The 18,083-nt window shown below is 42.5% G+C and overlaps 1 protein-coding gene across 2 annotated transcripts in view; it reads right to left on the bottom strand.

Annotated features, from left to right (window-relative positions):
- The window catches only part of ATP1B3 (ATPase Na+/K+ transporting subunit beta 3), a 73,262-nt gene extending 59,915 nt beyond the window's left edge, over nucleotides 1–13,347 (bottom strand). For both annotated transcript variants that reach the window (XM_050966149.1, XM_050966151.1), the window contains exon 1: nucleotides 13,138–13,347. In XM_050966149.1, the coding sequence (XP_050822106.1) occupies nucleotides 13,138–13,246 (109 nt within the window). In that variant the 5' untranslated portion in view covers nucleotides 13,247–13,347. The remainder of the gene's footprint in view (nucleotides 1–13,137) is intronic.
- Nucleotides 13,348–18,083: the final 4,736 nt, after the last annotated feature.

Genomic DNA, 18,083 nt, shown 5'->3' with positions numbered 1-18,083 from the left:
GAAGGAATTTAGGGTGGTGGGAGCACGCAGTTCCCCTTATACCACGCCAGAGGGGGCTCTCCCCCCTACAGGTACTGCTAGGGGGAAAACTTCCGGCACTGGTGCACGTGGTGAGCACGCACACCTATTGTGGAATACACATGAGCGATCACTTGAAGTAGTCGTCTAAGGTTTAAGATAAAGCACTATGGTGCACACAACGATCCCAGCTACCATGGAGACTATGGGGCAAGGGAGAACATACGCTGATTTCAAACCAGGTGTCTTTCCCAGGAAGACCCCATATTTTGCATTCTTACATGGTAGCTAAAATATCAAATTTGGAATTTCCTCTCTCCTAGGAGGGAAGAGAACAGCACCACTCCTATTTCTCCTCATCTTCTCTTTTGTGGTTTGTTTGGCTTCTCAGTTTTGAATGCCCGCTTCTCACTCTTTCCTCACTATGTCTTGCCTGTACACAGTTGCCCACAGAAGCAAAGGATATTCTTGTAAATTTATATTTCCCTCTTCTCAATATGAATGTAGTAAAAAAAAGCTATTTCATTCTGATTTCACACTTTTTTTTTGTACTTTAGCAAAAGTGAAAATAATCTCCAAACATTTTGGAAATACAGTTCTAGTAGATGACTAAGCAGTCCAATACAAATATTTTCCCACACCATGGCCGGCTTTACCAAATCATTTGCTAACTTGTGAGTGACTGCCTACCTTAGAAGCCGTACTTCAAACTCAGTTCTCAGGCAGTAACAGTTAGAAATCTCAAGGTTAAGGTGTCCATTCATACAAATGGCATTCAACAATATAGGGTAAATCATTTCTCTTACTTAAAAGATCTGAGTCCAGATTCTCTGCTGCACCAAGTTTATGCTTTCTCCTAGGAACTGCTCTAACATCCACCAGCTGGCAATAGTTGCCAAGGGACTGCCTGCCTGCTGAGCATCACCATAGCACCTGCCACACACATATTGTACTGGGGCTATGAAGAGAGCAACATTTGAAGATAGCTATGCCAACTCTATGCCCACAGGGGACTCTCCTCTCCTTTTTTGGATGGGAGTGAAGGGATTAGAAGCAGATTCCACTCCCTCTGTACCACAAGAGAATCTGGTCACTAGATCAGGAATGGCAAATTTGGGGTTTTCTTTTTAAACTAAGAGTAAATACTTTCAAAATTTTGTAATTTCTGCCTGTTTCACTCTAATTGTCTGGTTCCATCCCCTCCCCCCCCCCCACCCAATCAACCCACTTCCTCCCTAAATACTTTGGAAAAAGTACAGATGGGACTCTGCATCTTCTCGTCTTCTTCCCAGCCAAAACGCTGAATAATGACCAAGGCCAGTTCTAATTTGTGTATGTCTGATCATTTAAAATTAAGGTTTACTGGTAACTCTACAGAGAGTCCAAAACTATACGAAGAGCTGACTAGTCATAAGGTCTCCTAATTTCCAGTTACCAAGTTTCATTTAAGGAAACTCAGCGTATTAAATATTTCTCTATTATCATTTTTCCATATGAACAACTGCTACAAGTTGCTACAGGATTTTGTGATCAGAAGGAAGGGAGAGATGTTCTGCATGATTCTGAATGGAGATTGTCTAAAAAGCAGCAGGCACATTATTGTAAAAAAAAAAAAAAGTTAAAAAGTATAAGAACCCTGACCTGCTCACGTCATTAATTAGGTTGTCTGACCACTTCATCTTACACTCTGACCAATAGGTGAGAAATAAACAGAAGAAAAATTCAGCTCACACTGATGTAGCTAGCTGTGTTAGCTCTGACAGGATAGCATAAGTAAAAGGTAATAAATGTCGGTCAGTAAACAGAAGGGACTCTAAAAATCTAAAAGTGTCATGACCTTGTTTACGAGACCTGATTTCTGAGTGTCTTTGGACTAGAAACATAGCTTAAAACTCTTTTTATAGCAAGCTACAACCAAGAAGCTCTATTTTTCACAATTTTTCTGCACTCTCAGCAATTAATATGAAAAGTTTCGTTTAGTACAACACTGACACATTCCATTTAACAAACATGGACTTGTGTTAACAGCACAGACCAAATTGGTTGATTTGGTTTATTTCCTTGTGCTACTTCAAGTGCAGCCAATGTAAATAACACATACAGCTCAGAAAATGACTAACTTCTGTTGCAGAAAAAGCAGATGAAATTAACACTGTATGGATGCTATAGGGAATTTTTTGAAGCTATGCAATAGATTACAGCTATGAAGACATTTTAGAATCGTGAGAAATTGTCAGTTTTGTCCTGCACTACTACACATTTTTAAATTCACAACAGAAACTAGTTTACAGTTTAGCCACTAAATTGTATGCCCAATAATCTCTCTAAATTGATAAATTTTTGCTTTAAAAATAATTGCAGCTGGATATTATACTATCATCCCATCTGGTATTTAGTAACCAACAGCATGTGAGCCTAACACTTAAAACAATAAATTCATTTCCTTATATGTACGACAAGAGATATGTCACCAAGAACACGTTACACAAGATATTAAACAGAAGGATGTTTCCCCGACAAGCTACGGAATCCCAGAAGGAGATTTAACCGTGCAAATTTAAAATTCAATTCAAATGGCCAGAAGCATTTTTTGAACTTTCAGAACACTGGGTTCAGCAACAAATAGTTTTCCTGCTAAAAAGCTTTATTTTCTCAAATACATACAGATAGAAGGGAGTCTGATTTTTGGCAAACTTTTCTATCCCACAAACCTTCAAGCCTCCATGCTGTGGATGAACTGTTCCTGCAGGGAAAGCCTGAACTCTGCTCTATCTTGACCATTTAATTTTGAGGACAAATGCAGAAAGGAAAGAAACGTCATACTATAAATTATATCACTTCTTCAGACAATCTCAAAGTCCTGATCACATAGAGAGTTAACAGTAAATTGTGAAGATTTCCTGTTTGAAGATCAGCAGGACTCCTACAGAAGTCAGAAAAAAACCCAAATTTTATTTATTGACTACAGCAACAGCCAATTCTGAACTCAAACAAGTGAAGCAGGCCTACAGTATTTCCCTCCTTGATGTCATGTCCCTAAAATCCTCTCTACTAAGATAGCTTCTTTTGTAGCAAATTTTTTTTGGTTCATTAGATTAGGTTATAGTTATTTTAAATATTGTTTAAAACTTCAGTTTAAGTTTTATTTCATATGTCTTGGTGACATATCTCTTGTAGTACATATAAGGAAATGAAATCAACACCATCAAGTATGATTTTTTAAATCTGCTGAAGAACTGAGCCAGTTCATATTAAATATATAGCATCAATTCAACAGAGTAGGATTCGTACGTACTCTACAGTACCACCAACATATATTTTAAATAAACCCGTATAAAGAGAAACATTAGCTCCTGAACTACAGAATGAATACTTGTATTACCCAAATCACAATGATTTCAGCATAATGAACAAGGGAATTTAATGTTTTCATCTGGAGAGACAAGACTAAGGGGTCATAGAGAGGAAGACAATAGTAAGGTAAAAGGAGACGTGCATGGGAGGGGATTTGAGCAGCAGTAAAAAGAGCTCAGATGAGTGGAGTATGCATGCCATGAGTTGGAGAGGTGATGGACAGTGTTTTAGACATAGAATAGAAGAGAGTTTAGAGGTTGAAACAAATATTATAGACAGTGGAATAAAATCAAGTCTAAGACACTAAAGGAGATAAAAGTTTCTCTCACACCTAGTTTCTAAATTTTAAATCAAAATGCTATTTCTTCAGAGGAGTCAAAAGCAAGATCAACATTTCAACAAAATTAATGACAACATAGCCGGTCACAACTTCAATCTAGTCAGCAAGATTGTCTTTATTCTGGCAACAAACATCTAGTTTTAGAACTGTTTAATTCAAACAATGAAACTGATTGTTCAATATGAATGATTAGTACAGTGGTTCTCAAACTATTGTATTGGTGACCCCTTTTACATAGCAAGCCTCTGAGTGTAACCCCCCTTATAAATTAAAAACACTTGTTTATATATTAAACACCATTATAAATGCTGGAGGCAAAGTGAGGTTTGGGGTGGAGGCTGACAGCTCACGATCCCCCATGTAATAACCTTGCGACCCCCTGAGGGGTCCCGACCCCGTTTGAGAACCCCTGGATTAGTAAATATGCAGGTTTTGGCAGCATTCAACTCATTAATAGAAATTGCCATAAGAGCACAGATATTAAAGATAATTATGTTCTATCTGCCCAGATTTTCCCCAGTTGCAGAAATTATTGTGCCATTTCTGCTAATAATAATAAAAAATAATAATAATCACGGAGCGTTGCCAATGCAGAATAGCTACTGCATTTCAGTAGCAGGGAAGGGAGATAAGAACACTTCTGTGAAACACTTCACAGTAAAAGGCATTATATGAATGTAAAGTTATTTGATTCAGTTATGTTGATTTGCTTATCCATTAAGCTAAAAAGAGACATGCTTTTTTTGCTTCTTTACGATGTCTAAAAGCCTGAAAAGGTTCTCTCGCAAACCCTTTCTACACCTCAAGCTTTGTTTTTTTGCATTAAAAATTCAGATTTGTTAAAAATCCAACACCCTGCCTCTTACTCCTGGAGCTCAGATACCTCACAGGTCCTCCTTGAGTGAGTAGGAGGGAAGAGGACTAGATGGACTTTCCTTAAGTTTATAAAAATAATTTTATGATCTTTTAGGTCATTCTTTAAGATGGAATATTTTTATAATACTTGAACATAAAACCAACATCTTGACTGTAGTGGCTTGTTTAGCTTTTTCTAACAAATCTAATTTAAATATTTTTATGGATAGCCTATCCAGTATATGAAACCCACACCTATTTTTACCATAGATTTTTAATAATTATGTTAAGTGTAATTTGCTAGGCTACAGCATATCATTGCTAGATTTGAATTCTCATACCAACCAGCAAGCATTAGCTTACTTTATGGAATAGTTAAGTACAGTCTGTGTACTACTGATTTAAATGAATTCACAGTGTAACAGTACTCCTTGGCATGTCAGGAAAAAACTGTTACTCAGAGGAGACAGCTATCTACCCATCAGAGACTGTTTTTACCATTTCTAGTGACATATGACATCTTTTGTAGAGAGTGAAGGAGGAAAGAGTAGGTCACCAGACCTGTAATACAGGTTACCATTCCAAATATCACTGGACAATTCCTTTTGTCTCATTGGCTGACAAAGAAAACAAATTTAAAAGATTGTAGGAAAAGTAACAAGCATATAACCAGAAACTCACCACCTACACCTACAGTATCAAGCCTCACACATGAAATGCTTATGCTTTAATGTCCAGTTTATAAGTTATATCTTTTGTTAAGAAGAACTTACATAAGCTTACATAAGAAATGCCAACAAGTTCTTAATTTAGACAGAAAAAAATTCCTATGTTTTCATAAAAACCAAGCACTGCAAGAATGCACTGAATCCAAAGTATCCACTAGTCAAATGCACTGAGTGAAATCTGAATGTTAAAAAATGTTAGTTGCTGAATATCCATCTGTGTCTCTTTCATATCTAAAAACCTGCAAGTGTTCTTATAGATTTTCATTCTGCCTTGTCTGCTTCTATTAGATTAAAAAAAAACAATATAAATTTGAGCTCAGATCCGCCAGATCTTAAACTAAATTGACAGGGTGTGGCTGTCCTGAATGATACGCTTCCATGTAAACTGATGTGCTGAAGTAGTGGTGGGGATTTAGCAGGTAGTACTCTGAACACCATAATATACTGCTGGATACACTGTGTAACTGGAGGTGCAGTCATTACAGCACATAAAAACAAAACCGCTGACCACTTGATTATATTCTATCTACCTAAAATGCCCTCTATGATTTCTATAGAATATGGCATTCTTTGATTCCTGTACCAAACTATCATTTAATAAAGGCTTGTCTATACTTGAAAGTTAATTCAGATTAAGGTAGGCTGTGAATTTAAAGTACATAATCTGTTCCTTATTGTTATGAACTGACAGTTGACTCAATACCATACCAGACAAGATAGATATGGTCCCTGCCTCCAAGCACTTACAATTTAACCGAACTCCACAAAATGCAATGGGTAATATTATATGATGGATAAGATATACAACGTTGCCGTGTGCTGCTAGACCAGGGGTCTCAAACATGCGGCCCGCATAGTTATTTTTTGCGGCCCGCAAGCTCCTCACAGCCCCCCCGCCCTCGCCCAGTGTTTACCTAGAGCGGCTCTGGCCCGACGCGCACCTGGGCCTGCGCCGCTCCAGGAAGTGGAAAGAACGTGGGAGAACAGAGGCGCAGGGGCGTGTGTTGCTGTTGCTTCAGGCACCGCCCCTAGCAGCTCCCATTGGCCACGGTTCTCCATTCCTGGCCAATGGGAGATGCTGCGGGGGGTGCAGGTGCCTGAAGCAACAGCAACACATGCCCCTGTGGCCTTGCTCCTCCATGTTCCAGCTGTTTCCCAGAGCAGCACGGGGGCAGGGCGGCAGGCAGGCAGGGAGCCCGCCCCCCGAGCCCCTCCTGCAGTCAAACCCCCTGCCCTGAGCCCTGTGCCACACCCTGCACCCTGACCCCCTGCCACAGCCCTCCTGCTGCCCAACCCACTGCCTTGAGCCCCCTGCTGCACCCCAACCCCCTGCTGTACCCTGCACCCTGACCCCCTGCTCTGAGCCCCCTGCTGTACCACAACCCCCTTCCCTGAGCCACCTGCCGCACCCTGCACCCGATCCCCTGCCCTGAGCCCCCTGCTGCACCCTGCACCACTCCTGCACCCCAATTCCCTTCGCTGCACCCGACCCCCTGCCACACCGTTCACCCCTCCTGCACCCAACCCACTGCCCTGAGCCCCTGCTGCACCCCTCCTGCACCCACCAACTCCCTGCCCTGAGCCCCCTGCCCATCCCACACCCCTCACCCCCTGGGGTGGGGATTTCGGGGAAGGGGTTGGAATGGGGGCAGGGAAGGGGTGGGGCCTCATGGAAGGGGTGGAGTGGGGGTGGGGCTGAGGGGGGAGGTGTCAGTAATGCGGCTCTCGGGGCCAATGTACTAGTCCTCATGTGGCCCTCGTGGTCATTTAAGTTTGAGACCCCTGTGCTAGACAGTAGCTGTATTTCATCACAGATGTGACTACCTTTTTTTTTATGCCAGATTGGAGGAAGGGTAATATTGAAGTCTAGTCAATTTCAAAAAATTAACTGGAAGTAGCTCCAGGTACTACACCTGCCAAAGTGTCCTCTTTCCATTCTGGGTGCTTTACAATCACACTGTTGTTCTTTTTTTGTTTGTTTTAATATTTTTTCCTCCTTGCTGCAGTGTGAAAATTCCATTCAAAAAGCAAAAAACTTACAGATTATGCAGGCAAAACAGTAAAACTGAATATACACAAAGGGCTGTCAAATATATAAATGAGATAGAATTTTTTTCAGCTATTGTAATTTTAGGCGTTACTTGTAAAAGTGTTAGGTAGAAGGTTTCTGACCAAAGTGCGATTTTTAAGTTGACTTTGTCCCTTTAAAAAAATTCTGTGTGGAGTCCGCGCAAGTCTGATGTCTTTAAAAGTGCTTTCAGATCTCATGAGAGAAGCTGTGCTATATGTCCAATGTCCCAACCATCAGCCTTATTTTAAGCTTCTCTTCTCCCCTTCACTTTATATTGCAGCTCCCATGAAGTACTCCCTCTTAGTGCAACACTCAACCAATGTCTTGCTGAAATCACACACATACCATTACATACCAGTGGAGCCTGCATATGGAGTAAGGTAAATCCCATTATTTTTAATGCAGTTTTGTATCCTATACAAATCATAAAATTAAAACTTTATAGAATTAACACCTGACAATTAATGGGAGTTGCCTTTCACCTTTTAGTCAAGGTTCAGTGATATACAATAGTGGGTGTGAAATCACCAGCAGGTTGTATGCTGGTACATTAATTTAAACTAAAAGGAAGCTGGTTAATCTAGTAAAACAGCACTTCATCAACCTGAAATAGAAGAGAAAAAAGTTAAATACTAGTATGCAGAATGTTCAGTCTCTTCAAGGAAACAGCCATTGAAATATTTCAATGAAGCAGAGAGTATTAAAGTAAGAGTATTCACCAGTGGGCCTCTCTGTGATGGAGTTGCCCCATGTAATGCTGTATATATCCAGTACTCATTAAGTTAATATGATCTGTAGCAAATAATTAGCTTTCCTAATTTTTAACATTTAGGAATTTATAGGTAAATTTATTCTGTGCATGTTTTACCACAACTGGTCAATTTATGACAGAGGACAGTTCCAACCCTAAGAATCACAGTTTTGACAGAGAACTCACACTTCATGAAGTGTGAATATAATAAAGTATTACGTATAAATTTAAAAAAAATCCAATATTTCATATTTGATTAATTTAGAAAGTTACACAAATTTTTACCTATGGGTAGTATAATTTATTTTCTTGTATGCCTATGAAATAGTATATAAAAGACAAAACAACTATCACAATTTTATAGTCTTTACATTAATATATATTGCAATGAATACAGTACTTTAACGATCATTCAGGGCTGACTGCATTCCTGTAATACGGTATGTTCCACAAATAGATCATAAGAGGAACATGAATCAACCACATTTCCAAAGTCATGATAATGTGAAATAAGAGCGTTCATGGGGAGGAGCATGGGAGGGGAGGGTGTGTGTAAATCCTGATAATGCATAATGATTGAATTAACTGCACTACTAGACAGTAGTACTTACCACCATGCTATATTCATGGGTAATCCATTATTATTGAAGATGCTAGATCAGGAAAATACACAGTTTTTTATGAAAAACTCAGATTATGCTCTATACAACAAAGAATATGCTATACAATGAATAAAGATTCAATGGTGCACCTTGAGCCAGTACATGTAGTATGCTGATATCCTATAATCGTTTTAGACAACTGAATACCTAGTGTAAAAAATCATATCCTCAGAAGGTGAAAAGGGCTAATAAAATTAATGGTAAACATGCTAGACAATCAGAGCCATCAACTTAAATTCCACCTGTAGTTTGGATGAAGGGACAGGAGAGCTTTCTTTACTTCTGTAAACACTGAAAAATTAAAAGGAGTTAGTGAAAGTGTTTCAATTAACCATGGTAGGGTTATAGATCTTTACCAATTTCAGGCACTGAAAATAACATTGTCACATTTTTAGATAATTACCATATCTTTGCCTGTTAGCTTATATTATGTTTTCTGTGTATACTATTTTCCCTATTTTTCACAGGAAATGCTAAAGAACCTTGATTTGTATTTATATTTTTGTATATCATTTCCTATTGTAGAGTTACAGTTTTTATTAAATGAGTGCATCAATCTTAAAACAGTGCCAAACAGGCCCAAATGCATGCAGCAGCTGATCTCCTAAGCAATACCTTCTGCCTAAGTCACATCACCATTGTGCATCATTCACTACCGAACTTCACATCTTCAAAAAGAAACATAGCACATTCTTTCAACAATGAGACACAACGAAAAAGGAGGACACACACACAAAGTTAAGAAAAAGTCTTCAGTAGTCTCTTAAGGAGGCAGGAGAAATAGAGGCTATTTATTGAAACACCTCTCAATATACACACCCAGTCAAATCACATATTACTCAGTAGCATCCTCCTTTTTCAGCCAAAAATTCTGGTGGTCAAGCATCTACAATCAATACTTTAAAACAGATTCTTCACCCTGTTCAGCAGGTAAGACCGGCAGAAACGACCAGCATTTCCTTTCCTGGATGTTCCCCTGCCATGGAGAAATCCTCTGTAAGCATAGATTCTAGCAAAACCAGCTCCTATGCGTCTCCCTATTTGCAGCTACTCGTGCAGTGGCCATGTCAGAAGCTATAGCGACACTAAATAGCTTGCAGCTGCGCCGCTATAAGCGGTCTAGTATAGCTTCTCTAAGCCGATGGGAAAGAGCTCTCCCACCGACTTAATTAATCTACCTCCAATGAGCGGCAGTAGCTGTCGACATCAGCATTTAGGTCAGCGTAACTTATGTCATTGAGGGGAATGGCTTATTCACACCCCTGAGAGATGCAAGTTATATCAACATAAATGGTAGTACAGACATGGCCAGTGAGATTGAGGGGGAACAGTCTGAACATGTTGCACTCTGGCTCCCTGCAACTGTAATGTGTTCTCCAGATAAACTGTCAACTTGATGGAAGTTAGAGCAATCTCAAGGCTCTATCTTGGGCACGGGCAGACAATCAGGGAGCCGTAACTAATTCTCTCTTTAGCACTTTCCTGAACTATACCCAGCGGCTAGCTGAAGATGAGGAGCCATCTTTTATTAGGTATTCCCCTTACCTCAGACAGAACGAGTTGAACTACCCAGCAGAAAGGGTAACAAGAAAGGGACAGCAGCTGCTTAAACTGCTCCCAAGGGAGTTGGTAAACAACAGCCTCCCACCTCTTTCCCATAGTGCTGGCAGAGCAGTTTAAAAGTTGCAAGGCAAACAATTTTAATTTGTAATCAAATACAAATTTTTCTTCTTAGCAGTTATCCTCAAAAGTCAGATATGAATGGATGAAGATAAACTGAAGACTCAAAATTTCAGAAATATTTAAGTAGCCAGACATAACAGGTTCAATATATTAAGCATGAAAAGTCTAAACTAACATCCCCATACCATACAAAATGATTTGTGTGAATGCAGAATTAAGCATTGACATAAAGGAGTAATTACTTAGGAATATTTACTCTCTTTACCACACATCTATTACCTAAACTCCTGTTAAAGAACAAATTAAGTACAACATTACATAAAGTACTAATCAACCTCTATATAAACATATTTATTGCATTTGTTCTTGAAATGGGAAAGTATCTTTACTGAGTGATTTGGCTATAAAATAGAACAATCACTCAACTCCGGATTAAGGTAGGTTTGCTATTAAAAACAATTTTATAGACAGTATGCCATGGCACAGGAAGAGACCAGGATGGCAGTATTACAAAGCTGCTCTCTAGTAAAGTAAGTTACAAGCTTGAAAGGGTTCAATTTTTATCAGTAATTGTCAGAAAACACTGATTTCACCATACATATACAAGCTGTCAAAAAAATATTTCCATTGATGAAATTTACAGATAGGCAACATAAGAAAAATGCTGCTTAAGAACTTAAATATTGATTTAAGAATATTTGTTTTGTATATTTTGACCTGTGAAGTTGATAATTTGTGTCTTAATGGTTATAAAGCTAACTTTTTGAATTTCTACTGTCATTAAATAATCATCGGACCCCCACTCACTGTCTGACACCCATGATTTCCTGCAACTGTGGAAATGTAAATAGATAAAAATGCTTAAAAATAAACATCCGTATCATATGTCAAAATTATTAAAAAAACAAAAAAACAAATTCTGCCAAGCCCAATCATTGGTGAGGAGAGACTAGTTCAGTGGTTTGAGCAACGGCCTGCTAAATCCAGGGTTTTAAGTTCAATTCTTGAGGGGGGCCATTTGGGAATCTGGGGCAAAAATCTGTCTGGGGATTGGCCCTGCTTTGAACAATGGGTTGGACTAGATGACCTCCTGAGGTCCCTTCCAACCCTGATATTCTATGATTGATAAATATCTTTGTTTTTCCTTAAGATATGCTAAGCATTTCTAAAGCACTTATAGTTAATGCTGTTTCAGTACACAAATATGCTTCTATGATCACTTAACCACACACTCATTCATTCAACCCACACACTTTAAGAGAACCTGCTGATGGGGTGCCTGAACAGAGAAGTCACAAGACAACAACAGACTGGAAATTTCCTCTCTTCCTCCTCCTCTATTTGAGTAGCAGAGCAGCTAGCAGGATCATATTTCTGTCTGAATAGAGGAGAGCTCATATCAGAAACAGCGCCCTCTCCTGACAGGCAACCTGAGAGCACACAACCTGCATGTTGTGTGTTACTACTCATGGAGTTTGTACCAGGGCGTGCATATGCCCAGCACTGCTCAACACCATGCTGAAATTCTTGTTCATTTTATAAGCACAGCTATTTAAATATCTCAACTGTATCAAAATTTCAGGAGCAGGTAGTGTGCTATCTGAAGCCAAGAAATACCTGAGGAAGTGGGTATTCACCCACGAAAGCTCATGCTCCAAAACGTCTGTTAGTCTATAAGGTGCCACAGGATTCTTTGCAGCTTTTACAAGAAATATACATTTCCCTTGAGAAGTGGAGTAGTTTATTAATACTTAACATTTATACACCACTTTAATATGAATTATTTCCCCCACTATTGTAGTTTAAGAATTTGGGAGAACAACGCGATTTCATCTCCCTCCTGTTACAGCTCCCAGCAGAGGCAGCGGGAAAATGAGGGAGGGAATCAAAGCACAGTATTCATTATGTGGAGAAACTACTGTTATCAGCCACATCTGTAAAGGAAGATCCCAGAAAATTTAATCTAGCGTCAACCTTAAGCAAAAGTAATGTAAGTTAGAGATCCATCCCTGCTATTTTCAAAAGCTGTGGGCAAACTGACAACTCAAAGACCAGACCTCTCCACCACCTTCAGCAGCAGCAGCAGCACACCTCATTCACCACTGACAGGTCAGAGCTCCCCAAACTGTCATGCCAATAAGGAATATGTGGGAGCATGACACGCGTGTGGCTGCAGCAATACCACAGAAGAGATCAGCGAGGAGGGAGATGGCCCCTGTCTTGGCATCGGGAGTTTGCAGCTGTAACCTGCTACAGTTACGCCACCAGACTCCTCCTTCCTCCCCATCCCTACGCAGCGGACACGGAGAAGGAGGGCTGAGCACCACTGCAGCATGTACGCGGAGAGTGAATCAGCTGGGGACGTACGGAGAGATGCTTCCCTCAGCCACTGCCGTGGCGGCCCGAACATCAACCCCACCAGCCCGCCCCGAGCAAGACGAACAGGAAAGGCGGGGCGGGTGCCGCGGAACCAGCACGCGGGCTCCGAGACCCCCGCCCCCCGGCGCACTACCATAGGCTATTTTTAGATCAGAACGCGGCGAAAGTAACGGCTTCCAGAGAACCGCCGCGTGGCTCCCCCCGCCGGCAGCCCCACCCTGCCCCCCGCCAACGGCTCCTTCACCTCTTCACCCACCCACCCCCGGCTCCTGGCCGGGCCCCCGCCAGTCCCTTACCCCAGCTCTTGGCCGTGCGCCCCAGAAACTCGCCGCTGCGCGGGTTGTACACGAACTGCCGCCACTCGGCCATGGTCTGGCTGAACGGCTTCTTCTCCTCCTTGGACATGGCGGCGGGGCGAGCGCTGTGCGTGTCCGGGCGGCAGAGACTCCCAGCCGAACTGCGGTAGCGCCTGCTCCGAGCCGCCAAGTAACAGTCCTCTTCCCCTCCCGCCGGGCGCCCGAGAGGCCGGGCAGGTCGCACGCAGCCGAGCTCCTCACTCCGCCTCCCGCTGCCGGGGCGGGGCCCCACGCGTCAGCGCACCCTTTCCCCGCCCGCGCTGTCTCGAAGTCGCTCCTGCTGCCCCCTGGCGGCCAGAAGGAGAATAGCAGCTGGGGCGAGCTGGTCTGTAGAGCCCCGGCGTTCCAAGGGCTCCCCAAAGAGCGACGCGGGGCCCGGAGTGGTGCTGCTCTGACGGCACATGGCGCGGAGACCTCAGGCGCTGCCTTGCTTTACCCCGCCCAAGCGCGTGCACACACCCCATTGAGCCGGACCTAGGGAAGGGCTGTGAGACCCAAGCACGTGCTTGGCCGGGGAAGGGAAACAGAAACTGATTTGACATCAAATTTTCAAACTGTGACATTGAATCTGTGACCTGGCACGTAAATGACCTGGTTTTCACAGGAGCTGACTCCAGGCACGTCCCCTAATAAGGGTATGGCTACACTTGCACTTGAAGTTTGGGGTGTGATCGCAGCGCCAGCGCTGGGAGAGAGCTCTCTCCCAACGCTGCATGTGCTCCACATCCTCTATGGCTGTAGCTTGCAGCACTGGGAGCCGTGCTCCCAGCGCTGCGGCCCTGTTTACACTGAGGCTTCACAGCCCTGTATCTTGCAGCGCTCAGGGGGGTGTTTTTTTCACACCCCTGAGCGGGAAAGTTGCAGCGCTGTAAAGCGCCAGTGTAGCCATGGCCTCAGTCACCAAGGGAGCTGTCAGTTGTCAGCATCCCTGAAAATAAGAAGATTCACCAGGCCTAATTGTTCCCTTAACTAGGACTGTGCTACCTCCTTGACTTCATTTATATACTCAGTGACCTGTGCACACCCACTAAAGGCTAATGGAGTTGACACAGCTGTCACACAGGGCACAGTTCGGTCTGCAAAACTTCTCACTGGTATAGATGCAGCAAATGGGAAAAACCCCAGCCTGACTCAGAGCCCAGGGGGAGTGAGGTTCAGCAGCTGGCAGGAGGGGGGAGGAGTATTATACTTACAAACTGTCAGAGTCTAAGGCCATGGCTACACTGGCGTTTTACAGCGCTGCAACTTTCGCACTCAGGGGTGTGGAAAAAACACCCCCTTGAGCGCTGCAAGATACAGCGCTGTAAAGCCTCAGTGTAAACAGTGCCGCAGTGCTGCAAGCTACACCCGTAGAGAATGCGCTGCGACCACACTCGTAACTTTTGAAGTGCAAGTGTAGCTATACCCTGAGTAGCAGACTCAGTAATTGCTTAGGGGTCCAAACAGCTCATGAGGACCACCTATTTGCTTTTGCAGTATGTGTTGGGGGGCAAAAATATTCCTGCACAGGGCCCCCAATGGGCTATCACTGCCCCTGAAATTGTACTACTTTGATATGGAACTCTGTGCCAGACTGGCCATGGGAACCACTATTCCATTTTAACAAAATCACTTTTCTGGATAGGTCTGCACTTTAAGTGTCTGGATAGTATTGTGTTCACTAATGTTGATTTATAATTAGTGATAAAGAAATAGAGCATGGTTTGACAGTGATACCTATTTCTGATATAGTCCTTATCTGTAGATCTCAAAGTATCCTCTAATCTTTAATGTATTTAGGTTAGAGCTGGGGACCAGCACACATGCCTCTCTGTTTGACCTGGCAGTCATGGTGACTAAGATTTTCAAAATGAGTGCATATTTAGGGACCTAGATGGTCTGACTACTGCCAGTGATGTTCAACACTAACACTTTCTCACCACGTGTTTCAGTTATTGAAAACATTAAAGACTTACTCCTTTTTTTCCTTCTTAGTTCTGCAATCAGTGAATATGACATCACTGACTTCAGCTCAACAGATCAACTACCCAAACCTTCCATGGTGCTAGAGTTGAGGGGGCACAGTGGTGGTTGAGGCAATTACAACTCAAGGGAGTCGCTCTTTCCTTCCCCTATTTGCTTCCCTTCACACATGCACATAGTGGACCACACTTATACCCAGCCTGTGTATGTAGATTGTGTAGTTTCCAGGATTTGGTGCAGGAGTGGTTAAATATTTGGAAAACAAAGACATGTTATACAATAAACCATCTTCCTAAAAAAGATGAATACAATCATAGCATAGTTTAACAGAAGAGATTCCATAAACTGTTTCTGCTTAGCATGTTCCATTCGAAGTTTGTTATGTATGGGTTAATTTTTTTCATCCCATTTAATTTCTATCTATGTAATTTTTATATCTATGCAAGCTCAGTCTATACATTGATGATACCATTTGCACAGGAGTGAAAAATAAAGTTGTGTTTCCTTCCAGTTTAACTGAGAATAGTGTAGCATTGCAAGCAATGGAGAAAGAAGTATTCAGGTTTCTCATCCTAGCTGAGCCATTGATTCACTGTGTGATCTTGGGTACAGTGAAGTCAACTGACTTGTCCATGTCAAGCCAGCTGGAAAACTGAGAAAGAACAACAGTCCAGTGAAAACCAAATGCTGCATCTGAGCTCTGCTTTCCTGGATAAATAAACTGGGTGAGGTGATGTCCCTCTGACCTTGGGACTATCCCCCCTGGGAGCTGGCTGTGTAAGTGCTTTTCAAAACCCAGGAGATATCATCAGGCTAGGTCTTAGAATATGTTTTCTTTATTATAGTAATTGGTATACTTTATTTGAATACAATAAATTAGATCTTATATTTAACAGCAAACATTTCAATGTCTTACAACAATTTTCACATTTTTTCAAGCATATGTTAATATGTTTGCTTCAAACATCCTACCTCTCAGATTTTATGTTTTTTTACATCATCTAAAGGCATCCTTAATGAATGCTTGAGAGTCATAAGTGCCTGATCGAGACGAATCAGGTTCGACTAAGTGTTTACTCTGGTGAGGAACAACTGAATGCAACTGAGTAAAGTTCAAAACCAAATAGCTGTTTATTAACTGAACAAGCAACAAGGATAAATTGCAATTTGGATCAGAAAAGGGGGAATACAATAACTACAGAATAAAAACATACACAACCTAGTACCAGGCAACAAAAACAACAAGGAGATAGCCAGACTGAATTAACAACAGGACCAAATTACAATTCAAATTGAACAAGGCAATTTATCAATCAAGAATACTATTAACAATTATATACAAACTCTATACACAACTTTATACACAATTTTATACCAAGCAAGGAAGAAAAACAAAAGAAGGTGACTAGGCAAAATGGATTATATACAAAAATTAATATGTTCTTACCACACTCCAGATGCAGCTGACCAGCAGTACAGACACCGAGTTCATGGCAAATTGAAGGGATGTAATCCTAACATGACACGACACGAGCCGGCAAAAAACAGAGAAGACCCTGGCTGAAAGGGTGATCAGGCCTTTCAGCTAACACGCGGGCACTTCTAATGGTTTTTGGCACAAGACAGTTTTATCTGAAGACTCTTACTCGTGTTGGCGTTGGATTGGTTCCCAGCTCCTGCACCTATCGGGTTCCAAGCCGATGCCCTTTATGTCAGTGGGAGCTGCACCCGGCACACTAGGGGCTGCTCACGACACACCACTTTTGCACACGGCACTAGTAGCACATGGCCCACTAGTAGCACAAGGCCCTACACTGACCTTGTGCTGACCCTGTACTGACTGACGATCGGCCAGACCGAGAGCCAGAGTGTGAGTTTCGGGTTGTGACAGTGCCTATTAATAGCTCTTGTGAGCTTGCAAAAGTTTTATATTTTTCCAAATGAGTTCATTACAGCTCCCAGGGCCTGATTAACTTTTTGTGGGCCCAGCTCCAAACATATTTGTGCCCTCCCCGGGGGGAATGATTGTAAAAGGGGCCAGGGGCAAAAGCACAGTGGGGCAGGAGCTAGGTTGGTCCCTGGAGCAAGGGAGGGGCCAGGGGTAAACTGCAAGCGCAGCAGCACTGGGGAGGGGGTAAACAGGATCCCCCTCCCAGCCCTGCCCACATAGAGCAGGTACCTACCTTCTCCCTGGTTCTAGCCCATTCTCTTCATCTCTATCTACCCTGAGCTGCCCCTCCTATGGTATGACAAAGTGGGAATGTTCTTAACGTTTTCTCTGAATACTGTGTGGGTGCCTCAGTTTCCCCTATGCATTTCTTAAGTATCTAGGTGGTGGGTGTGTGATTATTGCAGAGCCATAGGCAGGTGTGATGCTGTCTGCACAGAGAATGGCTGACACCCTGTCTCCTGGCAACTGATGGTCTGAGCCCTTCCCCTGCAAGATGCCAACTGAAGGTGTTGGAGAACAAAGAGATCAGGTGGCCTCCTAGCCCGGGAAAGAGACAAAGGACAGAGGAGGGGCTGGAGGGGGTTGCAATTTGGAGCTGGCTGGGGAAATGGAGGGAGGCCCAGCACTGATGTTTGGGCTCCCTACCCCACAAGACAGACCTGGCTGAGGGGTCCTGTTTTCCATACCTACAAGCTCTGCTTTAACTGTGTTTCTGTCATCTAATAAACCTTCTATTTTACTGGCTGGATGAGAGTCACGGTGAATTGCAGAAGTGGGGGGATGCAGGACCTTGACTCCCCCACACTCCATGACATTCAGCAGCAGCAGGACAGGTTCCCTTCCAGCCCTCTGGGGTGGGTTGTGGGAGTGGGAAGAGCAGAGGGTAATGTGGTTAGTCCTATAACCGGACTTTTAGTTTCCATTCAGCAGTGCTAACTGGACATCCAGGTCCCATTTTCTACTGGAGTTTCCA

This window comes from Gopherus flavomarginatus, chromosome 8, assembly GCF_025201925.1.
Source record: "Gopherus flavomarginatus isolate rGopFla2 chromosome 8, rGopFla2.mat.asm, whole genome shotgun sequence".
NCBI classification, from domain to species: Eukaryota; Metazoa; Chordata; order Testudines; family Testudinidae; genus Gopherus; species Gopherus flavomarginatus.
This window is presented reverse-complemented; position numbering and strand designations above follow the sequence as displayed.